Source organism: Ipomoea triloba, chromosome 8 (assembly GCF_003576645.1).
Source record: "Ipomoea triloba cultivar NCNSP0323 chromosome 8, ASM357664v1".
Classification (NCBI taxonomy): domain Eukaryota; kingdom Viridiplantae; phylum Streptophyta; class Magnoliopsida; order Solanales; family Convolvulaceae; genus Ipomoea; species Ipomoea triloba.
In genome coordinates, this window is record NC_044923.1 from 8,223,962 (window position 1) to 8,240,597 (window position 16,636).

General features: G+C 29.6%; 1 protein-coding gene across 1 annotated transcript in view; it reads right to left on the reverse strand.

The window, feature by feature from the left end:
• Positions 1 to 1,628, reverse strand: part of LOC116028036 (probable WRKY transcription factor 43) — a 4,213-nt gene extending 2,585 nt beyond the window's left edge. Inside the window, exon 1 of the mRNA XM_031269831.1 lies at positions 1,271 to 1,628. Coding sequence (XP_031125691.1) covers positions 1,271 to 1,533 — 263 coding nt within the window. The 5' untranslated portion in view covers positions 1,534 to 1,628. The remainder of the gene's footprint in view (positions 1 to 1,270) is intronic.
• Between the last annotated feature and the right edge of the window lie 15,008 nt (positions 1,629 to 16,636).

Here is a 16,636-nt window from a genome sequence, read left to right on the forward strand (position 1 = left end):
ATATATATATATATATATATATATATATATATATATATATATATATATATATATATATATATATATATATATATATATATATATATATCATGCAACATTATATTCATTATTTTATATAAATATTGTGTAAATTTATTATTGTATGAAATATGAAGTGTAATTTCGGTTTGCCAAAGTAATTCTTGAAAACTTAGTATCTTTCAACAACAACAACAACAACAACAACAACAACAACAACAACAACAACAACAACAACAACAACAACAACAACAACAACAATAATAATAATAATAATAATAATAATAATAATAATAATAATAATAATAAACGTCATGGAATTAACGTTGGATGTCTATACAGTTTAATGAAAATGTTGAATGTATGTCTAAATAACATTTTTTAAAATTAATTTTGAATGGAAAACATTTGCGTGAGACCGTCTCACGGGTCTCAATCAAAGACGGGTTGGATCTTTGACCTTATTAATCAAAAATTCGACCTGTCTCACACAAGTTTTTGGGTTAAAGTGGATGTCTAAGGCTAAGTAAGGCGAAATACTATACGTTAGGTTCAGATTGTTACGTTTTTGGTATAATATCTCTTTATATGTCACATTTTGAACATGACAAAAATAATTACAGAACTATTCTACAAGAATTTTACGTGTTTAGGTATCAAACAAAGGCATAACATTTATTTAGGTGATACAAAATTTCTGAGCATGTAACGTGAACCAAACACCTACCCCTAAAGATGATCTAGTAATTAAATTAATTAATCCATACCATATACTATATATGTGTTTTTCTTTAAAGTTCCAAATTTATTATTATTATTATTATTATTATTATTATTATTATTATTTATCTAGAAAAAATTTAATAATTTTTTATGAAGGTTATTAATATATACTTACCTAGGATGAGTGCTATTGCACATATAGAAACCAAAATATAGACATAATATTTACTTAGCTAATACAAGATTTCTGATCTGAACACATAATATGAATTAATTAAAGACCTACTCATAAAAGTGATATAGTAATTAAATTATATTATTCTATTTTTTTAATTAATCATTTAACTACAAGAAAGGATGGGAGTTCAAACTCTCTCTCTTATGAAGAAATCAATATACACTTTGTCCCTTAATTAGGTCAGCTCTGCATGAGGATTAGTATGAATATAATACGGGTTTAAATGTGTCTCTTGCAGTTAGGACCTGATCAAAACACCTTGTGGTCTCTTTAAAAAAAATAAAAAATTACCTGGGATGAGTGCTATTTTTGACAGATTTCTGACCATATTTTCTCCATTTATAGCCATCATCAAGAATATCCTCAGTGCTCCGTGTATGAAACGCAACCCTGGGCGGAACATATTTCTTCCTCTTCCCTTTATTCTTCTGAACGCAGTTTTCACCACCCCGGCTCGCCGGCGCCGGCGCCGCCATCTGGTCCATGCAACCGGAGAGAAGCCCAACCCAGTCAATACTATCAGAGCTCTGTATGGGCAAATGGCTCAACATCATTGAAGGATTATGCTCCACTACTGAAGTCGAGGGAAACGAGAAGAGGTCTTGGATATTAATGTCGCCGTTTGCCAACAACGCCGGCAGAGACGGCGGTGCCGGCGGAGGCGGATCTTCTCCTTCCATCAACTTATGTATAGCAAAAGCTGATCGAATTGGAGGGGGAATATATTGAATAGAATATATGTTGGTAAGTTGAGAATTTATGTGTGATTAATAGTTATGGTGGAAAGAGGTAGGTGGTAGGCGTTGGGCCAACAGTTTGATGTTCATGCGAAGAAGAAATTAATGAAAGATTTAATGTTACGATGTTGTTGTTGTAGAGACGATAAGGCATGTTTGCCTAGCAGTTTACCTTAACTTGCAGCCCTTGATAAAGGCTAACTACATTTTACCTACTAAATCTTGTTCAACTGCCTTCTAAGTTCTAAGACAAACCCCACATATATGCTACCTTCATTCTTCACATACATAAATCATCTACTACACTTTAACTCTCACCTTCTTATTCTTAACAATATAATTATATTGTTCTTTCAATTATCTTATCGTCTTATAATATCACTATTGTTATATCTTCCAAAAGGAAGGTTTCAGGTTCAAAAATTTCACTGCAACGTAACTATCTTTCTACAGGAATATGTGTACTGGGGTCTGGTCTGGGTAAGCCCTGTGGGGTCTGGGTATAGTAAGCCATGTTTTTGTAATTCTAGTCAGCAGCTCATACTGGTTCAAATTAAACAAAGAAGACCAATAGTCTGCTCCCCTTGAAAGTCGAACTTGTAATCTTATGCTTACTAAGTATTAGTCCAACCAATTTAGTTAGGATTGTCCATCAATCATTTTTATTTTTAATTATTAATTACTCCCTCCGTCTCATTTTATGTGGTTGGTTTGGTTGATGATGTTTCACTGAAATTATTTTAATTTGAATTCAATTTTTTTTATAATATTATATTTAGTATTAGTATATAAAATTTATATATTAAGACACAATCAAAAGTACTATAAAATACAAAAATTGAAATTTAAAAATAATTAAAAACTCGTAAAGGAAATATATATGCAAATAAAAAAGAATTGATTTAACCAATAAATACTGAATATTAAATATGACAGATAAAATAGGACATAAATAGTATATTATTGTTTGTATCTGTAGCATATACACGTGCCACAATGCATATAAGTTACATACGATACAAACGAGGTGCATGCATGGTAATAAATTATACATATCTTTGTAGAGTACGTAGTATAATTTACTTGAGGTGCCAGTCACCCGTACAAACTTCCTACACTTCTGCTCTTTAATTAATTTCATTTATTAAGTATACTTTCAGAATATAGAAATAAAGGAAATTTTATGCGTTTATATGTTTATAAATAAAATAATTATTCATTATTCTAAAGAAAAGAAAATTAGATAATAAATTTAGAATTAATTCCATTTTTGGTCCTAGATTTATAGGCGTCATTCCACTTTTAGTCCTTTTTTTTCAAAACATCCCATTTTGGTCATAGTATTATTGTGGCATGACCATTTTTGGTCTTTTATAAACAAAATCGTTAAAATTCTCATAAATGCAAGGAGATTTCGGTCTTCAAATAGGGATTTCTTCAAAAAAGTAAAAATAAAAATATAGCGGATCAACTTACTTTGTAAAAAAAAAGATAAAATTGCTCTTGTTTTAATGTAATTTTAACGATTTTGTTGAAGGAAGACCAAAAATGATCATGCCACAATAATACTAGGACCAAATGTGGATGATTTAATAAAAAATGACTAAAAGTGGACTACCACATATAAATCTAGGACCAAAAATGGAATTAACTCATAAATTTACTTGTATATATGAATTGAAGAACAAAAAGTAGAAAATGAAGAATGGAGAACTAAAAAAAAAAAATACGGAGTACTTTGAAACTATTACCCGCCAAAATGGACAGTTAGAAATACTTTGAAATCTATTTTGGGCTCTCAAAATGAATAGTCAAATATATTTTTAACCTTTTACAAAATGGATCATATCTCTTAGCTCTTCATCTTTCAATTCCTGAAAACTTGTCTTTTATTCTCAAAGGTAGAACTTTGAATGATTGATCTTGGAGAGTGGAGTTCTTCAATTTAATTGCTACAAGCCTACAACTACAAAAAAAAAAAAAAAACTTGACAACTAATTAGATTAACTAATTTGTTATCGTCAAAAGTAAGACTAGAAGGCACAAGGTCAACAAAAAACCAATCGTTATACCCTGCACCACGGTGTACATAGCAATGTGCACCACGAACGTAAAACGACGTCGTTTCAATGTTAGTGGACGCGGACGCGAATGACTCCAGGGAATTCATTATCTATAATACACATAATTATTATCTAGAATACACAGAACGTTTGCCTAGAATACACAGAATGTTTGCCCATAATACACAGAATATTGACACAAAATACACAGAATTCATCCTCCTAACATTCGAATGCACAAACACATCACAACATGTGTTTATAACATGAATACACAGAATATTGACACCAAATACACAGAATTCATCCTCCTAAACATTCGAATGCACAAACACATCACAACATGCGTTACTAACATGAATACACAAAATAGTTGCCTAGAATACACAGAACGGTTGCCTAGAATACACATAATGATTGCCTGGAATACACAGAATATTAACATAAATACAGACACCGGCCGAACCGAGAAACGTAATTTTCAAAAAAAAAACGGACGGTTAGTTTACAATGCTCAAAACGACGTCGTTTACGTACGTGGTGCACATTGCTATGTGCACCGTGGTGCACGGTATAATTTGCCACAAAAAACATTCATTTTTTTTCTTATTTGATTAAAAGTCATAAAAACGTATTATTTTTCTATTTGGTTCATTTTTTAAATATGAATATAAATCTATTATAAAATTGTTTATTATAAAATACTAGTTATTTTAATGATGATAGTAATTACTATTTATATTAAAATAAAATTGTAAATTAATATTTTAATAGTTATAACGATTACCAATAACAATAATAAAAAAAAAGATGTAATTTAATAATTTTAAACTTGTAATCTATTAAAATAAAAATAAATACATAAATTGATAAATAATAACTCTAAATTGAATAAATTGAAGAAAAAAAAAACTTATTTTTTAGATATGGATCGGGTTGAGCAAATTTTTTTATTATTTGTCTCAACTCATCTAGTTTAACCTAACCCTGGGGATAAAAACGCGACATTGTTGAGGGCTGGGAGTATACTCCCGGTCATGGTCCCTGTCCCGACCCATAAACCCCACCCCAGTCCTCATCCCCACTTGGGATAGGAAATCTGATCTTTCCACTTCCCCGTCTCAACGGGGATTTTTAGCGGACAGGAAATCCCCATCTTTGGTCAACATTTAGTCAAACCAGTTATGGTTTTGAATTAATAGTCAAGCTAGTATATTCATAATATTTAAGTAAAAAATTTAAATATTGATTTTTTTTAATCTTAAAATACTTAAACCTTCACCAATTTTGAATAACAACCAAAACGTCAAATTTAATATTCAAATAATTTTCAGACAAATAAAAACATAAACATACAATTTAAAAATGTCATCACATCCAATATCAAAATACAACACAAACTATTTATGACCTTCATAATAAAAAAAAATAATAATAATAACAATAATAATAATAATAATAATAATAATAATAATAATAATTATTATTATTATTATTATTATTATTTTCTTTAAAAGAATCTAGGAGAGATTGGGCGGGGAGGGTATCCCCCCATTATATTCCTCGATTTTTTTCATCCCCGTCCTTAGTTCGTTGGGGTAGGGATAGAGGATCCTCGTTGGAAAAAAAAACTATTAACTAAAGAAATTGAAAATAAAAAATTTGGTTTAAAAAAAAATAAATTGTATTGTGGACTTGATCAAGATTTTAATTGTTTGATTTGATCGACCTAACTCATTTCATAATCGGCCATTAATTAATCTCATAAGCCTGAACTAAAAAAATTGAAGAAAAAATTAAAATATTTTAAAAAAATTTTGGGCTATGAGTTGGGTCGAAACACAATTTTTATTGTTTAGCCAAACCCAACTAAACCCATATTTTAATTAGACTAGACTATTACAGTTTAAATAATAACCTGATAAATGGCAAGTCAATAATGTACCTGTTTTTCACCACTTAGTTAGAGAGAGAGAGAGATAAAACTAAATATAAGATAGAAATTCAGAAAAAGTATTTTGAGTAAAAATCTCAAATAATATTTTTCGTAAAAATGGGTCATCTTTTTTTTTTTTTTTTAATAAATATTTTTTCTTGACTTCCTTTTATAGTTTTTTTTTTTAAAGTACTACTACATAGTAACAGTTCATAGCTACTTTCTCAAGTTACTGAAACAGTCAAAAAGTCAACAATTGCCTCCATTGAGATTTGAACCCACTCACATCATTCATGTGGGAGTGTAAACCAGGACATTGATTGCCACTAAACCACAAGGTCTTTGGCATTTTAAACACTGAAAATATAGAAAAGGGAAAAGGGTCAAATAGACTCTTGAACTTTAAGCAAAAGTGCAATTAGGTCATTGAACTTTAAAAAAGTAACCCAATAACCGGTTATTCACCTGGAATAACTGGTCATTAATTAAGATTCTGCCAACCAGATCTGGTGTCCTTTTCCACCGGAGAAGACGACTAGAAGTTTCTTTTTATATTTTTAATGGTGGTTAGTGGCGGCCAACGTCGATAATATTACTAGTAACCTGTTGGTTACCCATAAATCAGACTTATCTGACTTATTTTGACAACAAGTTCAAGTGTTTAATTGCACTTTTCTAAAATTTAAGGACCTAATTACACTTTTGCCTAAAGTTCAAAGATCTATTTGATCATTTTCCCTATAGAAAATGACTTTTCAAAGCCATTTTCAACATTTCTAAACCGTTCTCAAAAAAAAAAAAAAACATTTCTAAACCGACCCTTAATTAAAATTTTATCATGTTTTAACATATACAGAGTATCATGTATTTAATTAAATTTCTTAAAAACAATTATTAACCCTAATGCTGCCTCCCTTTTCTCTCTAAAACCAAACGCCTTTCTCTGCTGCTCAACTTCAGCTTCCACCGCCGGCCTCCGGCCGGAGCTCTATTGGAGCTTTGAGCCGGCGGTTTTGGTCACCTTTTACGTTTGCTCTCGCTCTTCTTCCGCCCCAACCACCGTCGCAGCTCCGTCCGCCTCCAACCACCGCCACAGATCTTCTTCTTCAGTTTTCTTTCCGTTTGAATAAAATAATAGTAGGTAGGTATTGGGGTTTGTGTTGGTAGTCTTGAACTCCCAACCCTACTTTGACTTTACCCACTTTTTATTTTCTCTATTATTGTGTTTTCCTCTCGTTACTTTCACGAGCATTTTTCCTCTTTTTCCTCTCGTTACTTTCACGAGCTTTTCATTTTCATTAGCATAAATCGTTTAGTTTGGTTTTGGCAAGCGTTGATCTTATCCTGGGCGAGCAAAAAAGAATGATGACGAAGACCCAGATCTTTGATGAAGCTTTAAGTTTCCTGAAGGAACATAGCTTCCTAGTTATGCAACAGTCTGCGATTCAAGTTTTCTATAGCATAGTTAGAAAAGTTGTTTATATGTCTGACTATAAGGAATGGTTTACCATTTCATTGATCATTGATGTAAACGTTTTATGTTATGAATTAATAGAATAGCTACGTTTACATTCAAAAATTACATTTCTTTGCTCCCAAATTCTCTCTCCCCATAAGTCCATAGCGTATATGTCCTGTTTGAATATAATATTAAATTTGGCTTAAATGATTCAAAATTTATTTATTTATTTATTTTTGTAAAATTTAATTTAGTGTTACACTAAAATTTATATATTTAAAAACTAGATTAACCGTTCCGTTAAACACAAAAAATTAATTTTTAAATTATTAAAAAAGGTTGTTCAAGAGAGAAAAAACTAAGCATGAGATAATAATTTAGAAAATTTATTTCAATAAAAATCTCGAATGATATTATTTTTAAAAAATGATACATTTTTTCTTTGACTCGAATAAATATTTTTTATTGATAGTCAAATACTGGAATTTTTTTTAAAATTATTTACGGAAATCATTTTCTGATTTGCAAATGGACCCTTAATTTAAAATTTTATTGTAGTCTTTTAACATAATACCATGATATAATTAATCTTCCATTAAACACAAAGAAAATTATAAAAAAATTTGTTCAAGAAAATAAGTAAAAAAGGAATAATTAATTTAACCAATAAATAATTAATGAGACTTATAAAATGAGAGTGGAAACTTTTCAAAAAAAAAATAAATAAAATGAGAGTGGGAATAATTAATAATGCATTTTGTATGAAATAAATATAGGTATTAAGATAAATATTCTTATCGCTCGCAACAGATAAACGATAGTGGTAAAAGTTTCATATACCACGAATCAAGAATCGAGATAGATAGTGGGTTTAGATATCTCCAATGAGGGAGGAAGAGGAAAGAAAGAAGGGGAGGGGGGAGGGGGAGAAAGAATTTCAGAGGGATTGTTCTCTTCGGAGATTAATTCTTCAGGGGCGTGCCTGCGTACGACCATGCACCATTTTGTGTGGGGGACAGTCCCCCGCCTTCAAAAATTTTTTTTTAACAAAAAAGGGAAGCTATTGAGGCATGTAAATTTATTATTATTATTTTTTATATATTTAAGGAAATTGTATTTTTTTTCAATTTTTTTCTATATCTGCAAATTTGTTTTTGAATTTTAAATTTATGAAATTATAGTTTGTAATTCAAAAATTATTTTATTTTTTATTTAAATTTATTTTGATTTAAAATTAAAATTATAAGTTTGGAATTAGAATTATAGGAAAGTGAATAAAGTATATAGATGATTTGGAGGAATAGGAGCCACATAATGAGGAGAAAATGAAAGAAGAATTGATCGAAGAGAAAAATAGGGATGAAATTATATGATAATGTATAAAAGTTGAGTCCACAACATAAGAGAAAAATGGGAAAAGGGTTAGGGATGCCCTTAGAGGGGGCGGATGATTTGGTGGGCGGATATGAGACACCACCCTACCCATTACCATTACTATTACTATTACCTAATATAAGCACAAGCTAGCTAGAACACATTGTTGGAAGTATAGATTATAGCTAGGTTTAATTTGTTATTATAGAAAAATTAATTAAAAATCATGTTACATGAACTAAAAAATTTCATCAAAATCTTTTACCACTGGACATAAGAATAAGTATATTTCATTTTATTTTACCCGCATGGACAGCTCAATTGGTCACATAGACGAAATTTGAGAAGAAATTAAGGCTATGAATCGAGTCTCAGTAGCTGCAGTGTGCGTGTGAGCAACCTCTCAAAGTTCTCAATGTGAGGGGGGTTCCTTTTGGTGTTCTGTCTTATCGGGATTGGGGATTCAACCTTTTGAGAAGGAAGTATATTTCATTTTTAATGTGGAGCGGGTTCAAACTAATGCATGATAATTAAATGAATAAAAAACATTTATTTTTCACGTCTATCCCTATAGCTTTATCATTAATTAGTTAGTAGAGTCTTACATCCAGTCAAGCTAAGGTCTTTTAATTAATAATGGGATAACTATAATAACCACTCAAACTGCCATGGATGAGTTGAGGTTGTTTGGAAAACCATATCCATAAACTAAAGATCCTTTACTTTTCTTATACTCAACTCCCGCCTTTCAATATTTATCACTTCACCCAAACAAACAAAACAAAAAAATAAAAAATAAAAACCTATATACTTTATTATCTTCTTTTTTACCATTATTATACATAAATGGAATAAGTACCAATCTCAAAACGTGTGTATAGAGCGCTTGATTGGTAAATGGCGGATCCGTTAAAATTTTGACAGAATTTTGACGGATCCGCCATTTTGGTGTTTTGACCTTGGTCAAAACGTCAAAAAAATGTTTGGTTAATTACTCAGCGGTTTGAAACAACAATTTGCTACAAACAGTTGAAAAATTGAACACTACATTTTGCAACGTTTCATGTTGGTGTTTTGGAGAAAAATTAACCTTTGTGTGTGTATATATATATTACAAGTTATAAACATATGCAATGTGTAATAAAAATTTCCAAAGAACAAAAATAATGGTCAAATTATATAATCAAAATAAGTGTAAAATTACGTGATCATATGATTATTATGAAAAAAATTATTAAAAAATATAAATAATTAATACATCACATGAAGATAAAAAAAAAGATTATAAATAATTTGTAAGTGTACAAGAAATTAAACACAATGTACAAGTTATTATATTTAATGGTATTATTTAACTACGTTAACAACTTAGGATGGAAAACAAAAAGAAGGCAGAAAAATTAGTAAGAATTTGTAAGTGTATAAGAGAAATAATTAAAGTACAATAATGTACAAGTTAACACTACATTTAATTACACAAACACATTTTTTTATACACATTATATCATTACCATCATTGATTTTTATTATATTGTATATTAAATTATTTATTATAAGATTCTCAAGCTTATAAACATAATAGTAATGATATAATGTGGACAAATACTACATTCTAACCATGACTCAATAGTACTTTAAAAAAGAACTAATAAAAATGAAGTAATATATAACTTCACCTTGGGCCATCGACATCATACACTCTTATTCACTTGTTTGTTTTCCTACAATTACATGATAAAAGAAAAAACCTTCAATATTTGAACTTCACTTTGAAATAAAATTGCCAAATTTATTACATTAACAAGACTATTGCCTTGTTTTTCTTACAACTATATACAGTCAAAATAAAATTGGCTAAAAGGAAAACTTTTTTTGCTTAATTTTCTTTGATTTTATACTAAGATACTTCACAATATTTAAAAGATTACTGGTCATCTATACACACAATTCAAACTGTCAGAGATGAGTATTTCTACATTTTGAATAAGTTTTCGCATTGAAAACTTCTCAGAAAAGTTTTAGGGCCTTTCCATAATTAAAAGAATTAAGGACACACATGTATAGGATTAAGCTCAAATGTGGTAAGGGTTTAACATGCGAATGCATCATTAGGTATGCAAAAATACATCTCAATAAAATGCACCAATGCACCCCAAAACACACCATTAGGTACGCATAAACGCATTACACAGTGTTCGAATTGAAAACACACCATTAGGTGTAGTGGAGGTATAGTGCATTTTTTTTTTTTTGTGTAATGCATTTTTTTGGTGTGTAATGTATTTTTTGGTGCATTTCATTGTTGTGCATTTTTAACATTATTGGTGCGTTAGTTTTTCATACCTAATGGTGCATCCGCACCGGCCACATGTTAAGTCTTGGCCGCACTAGATCTTGACCCTATATATATATATATATATATATATATATATATATATATATATATATATATATATANTATATATATATATATATATATATATATATATATATATATATATATATATATATATATAATATTTACACGTTTTCTCCAATTTTGTCTTATATTTAAAAATTACTCCGTACTATTTTTCTATATCTTGTTTTCTTTGTTGCCTAACTATTCATTGATGGAAAGATTGACGATAATTAATAGAGCAAAACTTCATTGATACACCATCCACTTTGGGATTAAGGTAATATATAAATATAAAAATAGTTTTTTTTTTAATACAGTGATTGGAGAAAGTTGTTGAGACAATTGAGCTATATATGCATGTCTCTTTGCATTTCATTATGTTTCGTGAAGTTTTGGTGATATATATGCGCTATATATGCTGCATGGTGGTTCATGAAATAGATCAGAGATACACCTAGGATAGACACTACCATGTTTCCTAATGCTAATAACTATTATTGTATGATATCATATTTTTATAATAAAATAAATATAACATGTATTACATATGCGTTATTATAGCTTATTGCATTTTCGTTACATAAATGTCTTGAGCCAACATCCAATTCAAATGTCGGGCTGTAGGTGAATTTTATTGATATTAAATTTGTAAATTTGATAGAAATTGAATAAATATAAAAATACTATAATAACTATCAACTATTAATAGTAATTTGTAAATTAAACTTTTATAATGAAAATGCAATAAGTTAATATCAATAGACTACTCAATGGTAACTTTTTCATTTTTAACTTATTGAAATCAATAAGCCAAACCTATTTACCAAACACCCATTTTCCTATTTAATCAAATTAAACAGCTAAATTGATCAAATAAATTAAATTTTAACGGTTAAGAAATTTGCTAAACACCTCATTGTTTGCATGATGGATGATGGAGTGATGCAATTATTGTTGGCATGCATATTTATGTAAACAGTACTACGTTGGCAGCCAAGATATTGATGATAAGATATGGGGTTGCTTACGTATCACTTGTCCTAAAGAGAAAAAAATCCAACGGGTCCTGAAACGGAATTAGACAATGTAGGAAGCAACATAGTAGTTCCTCATCACCAATGCCAGTATGCAAACCCATCACTAGAGTGTGTAAATTTCAGTAAATTTTCGATTCAATTAATGGTTAATGGTTAATGGTTTTATTCTAAAAAATTTCAGTTAAGGATTAATTCAGTTTGAAACTTTAGTTAACTGAATTAATTAAACGGTTAACAAAAATTCTAAATAAATAAATAATTTAATATATAAAATCCCTATAAATTTGTAGTGTTGTTATAGGACTGGTTTTTTTTTTTTTGTATATTTTCTTATAAATTTATTATTATATGTATTATTTTAATTGAATTTATTATTATATTAATTATTTTTAAGATTTAAAACGTTAGCTTAAAAAAGTTCGATTAACCAGCTAACCGAAAAAAATTTCGATTCAGTTAATTCGATAATAAAAAGTTTGGTTCAGTTAAAGGTTAAAGTTTTAAAAATTTCAGTTAAAAACGGTTAACTGATTGAACACCCCTACCCATAATGTAGTGACACATTAATGAAATGAGTTTTCTTCTCAATCCAAAATTTTCGACTTGCCAGACTTATATTCTAAACCCATGAAACTATTCTTAGGTCTATGAAGAGAGAAATTGAGTTAATCTAACACTAAACTGTATATTTCTGCGCAGAAAGAGCCTAACCCAACTTAATTAGTGATGCTTCTCATCGATCACACTAATGTCATAGGGATATGTTACCCATAAAATTAACTAAATTACACATATTACATGCTTTTGGTCATAGTTAATTTATGAATTAATAGGTTGCCTAAAGAACAGTGGAGCTGCAAAGATTTCTATCTACTACTTGACTCCAGGCATGAAAGGTGTAGTACTTTTGAAAGACCCTATTTAAGTTACCTAATTCATCAAACCACTATCTGTCTATCTTATTGACTAAGTCAAATTTATACTTGATAAATACTTAATGAATATATTATTATTACAAATTTGACAAGCTGATCTATGACCCATGGTGGAATTTGGCTCAACAAAAGAGCAATGCCCTAGGATTACCTTAATTAGGTGGCCTCAGCCTAGTTTGAACTCGAACAATGACAAATTTACGGCTCTAACTTGTCTTTACTATTGGAAACACACATATATATATATAGGCTCTATTTGGTAAATGAATGTTAGTTGATAGTTGTTAGATGATTGGGTTAAAATGTATAACTAGTTGATAACATTAGTTGATTGTAGAAATGTGTTTGGTAAATTAATTGTTACTTGATAGCTGTTTGGTATAATTTCTTTTTTCAAAAAGCTAATTGAAAAAGTTGTTTTGAGTAGCTTTTTAAATTTTAACATTTTAGAGTTACAAAAAACTGATTAACTAAACACTTATATTGATTTTTTAATCAAATCAAACAGCTAATCGTTATTAAATAAGTTAAAATTAACTGATAAGTTAACTCTTTTACTAAGGCCATAATGTTCCGTGAAGTTTTGGTGAAATGCGCTATGTGCTTCATCCCAAACTATACGATATTTCCTAATGCAGGTTTTATCCTCACAAGTCACAAGAATATTGCTATATTTGTTGGATGTGTATAAATATAATGTATAATATGATGAAATATAGCTTAATAAACAGTACAAAGAAATAATAATAATAATAATAATAATAATAATAATAATAATAATTGTTTAAACTATATTGATAAAAAAAAAGATGAGTAAAGTATTAAAATATGGCCATATATGTACAGTTTATCTGCATGATGGGCGATGGAGTGAAGCAATTATATTTGGCATTTATGTAAATTTTATTTGACTACGTTGCTCAAGATATCTTACTTACATATCACATGTCGGCAAGGGGATGGGTCTTGAAACGGAATTGGACAATGTAGGAAGCAACATCGAAAATGCATTTACTCCGTAATATGTAGTTGCTCATCAGTGGCTCCAAATCAACGGAAAAAGAAAAAAAGAAAATTATTTTGATAATTAGGGTGTGTTTGGAAACTTGAAAAATCACTTCTGAAAAATGTTTGCCGGATTTTCAGTGTTTGACAAGAGAGGAGAAAATGAGGTCAATGAAAAAATATGCCTTAGTTAAAAGGAAAATAGGTATGTTTTGGGAAAAATGATTTCCCTTTTTTTCAGAAGTCATTTTCCAAGGAATATACACATGCAAAATTTGTTAAAATAGTGTGATTTTAGTTTTTAGTTTTTAGTTTTTACAACACTAGTCCATGGGCTAGGGTTTATGCAAACCTAACCCGCCCCACGCGGATTGGTGGGCCCCAAGGGTCGGCAAATTATACCGTGCACCACGTACGTAAACGACGTCGTTTTGAACATTGTAAATTAACCGTCCGTTTTTTTTGGAAATCACGTTTCTCGGTTCAGTCGGTGTCTGTATTTATGTTAATATTCTGTGTATTCCAGACAATCATTCTGTGTATTCTAGGCAACCGTTCTGTGTATTCTAGGCAACCGTTCTGTGTATTCATGTTATTAACACATGTTGTGATGTGTTTGTGCATTCGAATGTTTAGGAGAATGAATTCTGTGTCTTTTGTGTCAATATTCTGTGTATTCATGTTATTAAACAGGTTCTGATGTGTTTGTGCATTCGAATGTTAGGAGGATGAATTCTATGTATTTTGTGTCAATATTCTGGGCAAACATTCTGTGTATTCTAGGCAAACGTTCTGTGTATTCTAGATAATGATTATGTGTATTATAGATAATGAATTCCCTGGAGTTATTCGCGTTCTTGTCCGCGTCCACTAACATCCGTGTATTTTGTGTCAATATTCTGTGTATTCTGGGCAAACATTCTGTGTATTCTAGGCAAACGTTCTGTGTATTCTAGATAATGATTATGTGTATTATAGATAATGAATTTCCTGGAGTCATTCTCGTCCGCGTCCACTAACATCAAAACGACGTCATTTATGTTCGTGGTGCACATTGCTATGTGCACCATGGTGCAGGGTATAACGATTGCCAAGGGTCGGCCTGAGTTTTTTTTTTTTTTTTTTTTTTAAATCAAAGCTCCAAAAAATAAGTAAAGTCTACAAATATTAACATTGTGAATTTGCAATTCAACTTTAAAGTCTAACAAAAATTAATATTAATTCAAAGTTCAAAAAAATAAGTTATATCTACAAATAATATTAAGTTTTTCGTATTTAAAAATTAAAATGTAAGTCTATTTTAATTTTTTAATATATATATATATATATATATATATATATATATATATATATTAAGGCCTCGCTTGCGGGCTGTGGGTCTTTGCGGGCTAGGCCTGTTAGGCCCGCTATTTCGCGAGTCATCTTTTTTTTTTTTTCTTTTCTTTTTTTTTTTTGTGGTCCTAACCTACGAAATTTATAATATATTATACGTTCAAAACGGATAATGGATGAATGAAAAATTCATTATCAAAATAAACCCATTTGAGTTGAAAAATGAAGCATACAATTCTGCTCATTTTCCTGAAAATGAACCAAAAACAAAAAGACAGTTTTCGGTTGTACAACCAAACACCGGAAAGAAAAATATTTTTTGAAAAATAACTCATTTTCCATAAAACATTTTCCAGAAGTCATTTTCAGGTTTCCAAAACACACCCTTATTCTAAAATTGGGGCATAAACTAAGTAAAGTATAATTGATATGGTACGGTACAAAGATGCAATGACATTTTTTTTATATAAGTACAATATTTTTCTCGTATCATTTTGGAGAAATTTATATTACTTTAAACTAAATATGTATTTATAGGTCAATAACTTTATGATTTAGTGGCACGAATTGACTCTTTCATATGGAAAGTTATGGGTTTGAGCCACAGTGGGGTAGATTGAGAAAGTTATTATGAAATATGAACATATATTACATTATTTTTTTTGAAAGGAAATACTTAATGCATTAAATCATAATCCACAATGTTCACAATGACGGGAGGAGGTAAACTCATCCCCTCCTCGCAACCTGACACATACTACATTATAACAGAGTCAATACTAAAAAAATGTATTGATAGATTAGAAAGCATAAACAATGCAAGCACCATTTTGTAATAAATATGCATGATTCTTTACCCATATTATTTAACACTAAATTTCATAATACAAACAAGTATTGTTTTAGTAACTTTCGCATGGTTTTGACCTAAGTACACATGAGTAGATTGTGAAACATAAACACGCACTGCTTTGAGATAAATAGATATTTACTTATTTATAAAAATGCCACTGCCTTATTTAATTTTAAGCATAGATCACTATATAGAAATGGGTTTCCGTGCAATTAGAATTTTCATGTGCGGTTGAAAATTTTAGTAAAAAAATATAGGGTCAATTTTATAATTATTGAAAAATTGGATTCATTTTATAATTGTTGCAAACTTGAAAGATTAGTAATGGTAAAATCTTAAGTTTTGATTTCTCAAGATGAAGAGTATAGATATCCAAACTTTTTACCGGGGGAGATGTCTCATGTAAACCCCAGTGGTGGTGTATTAATTTTTTGGGCTGCAACAGATAGAGAAAGTATAGAACAAATACCACCTTGTAAAAGAGTCAATCGTACTAAAAAAAAAATAGTACTAAAAAAAGAGTCA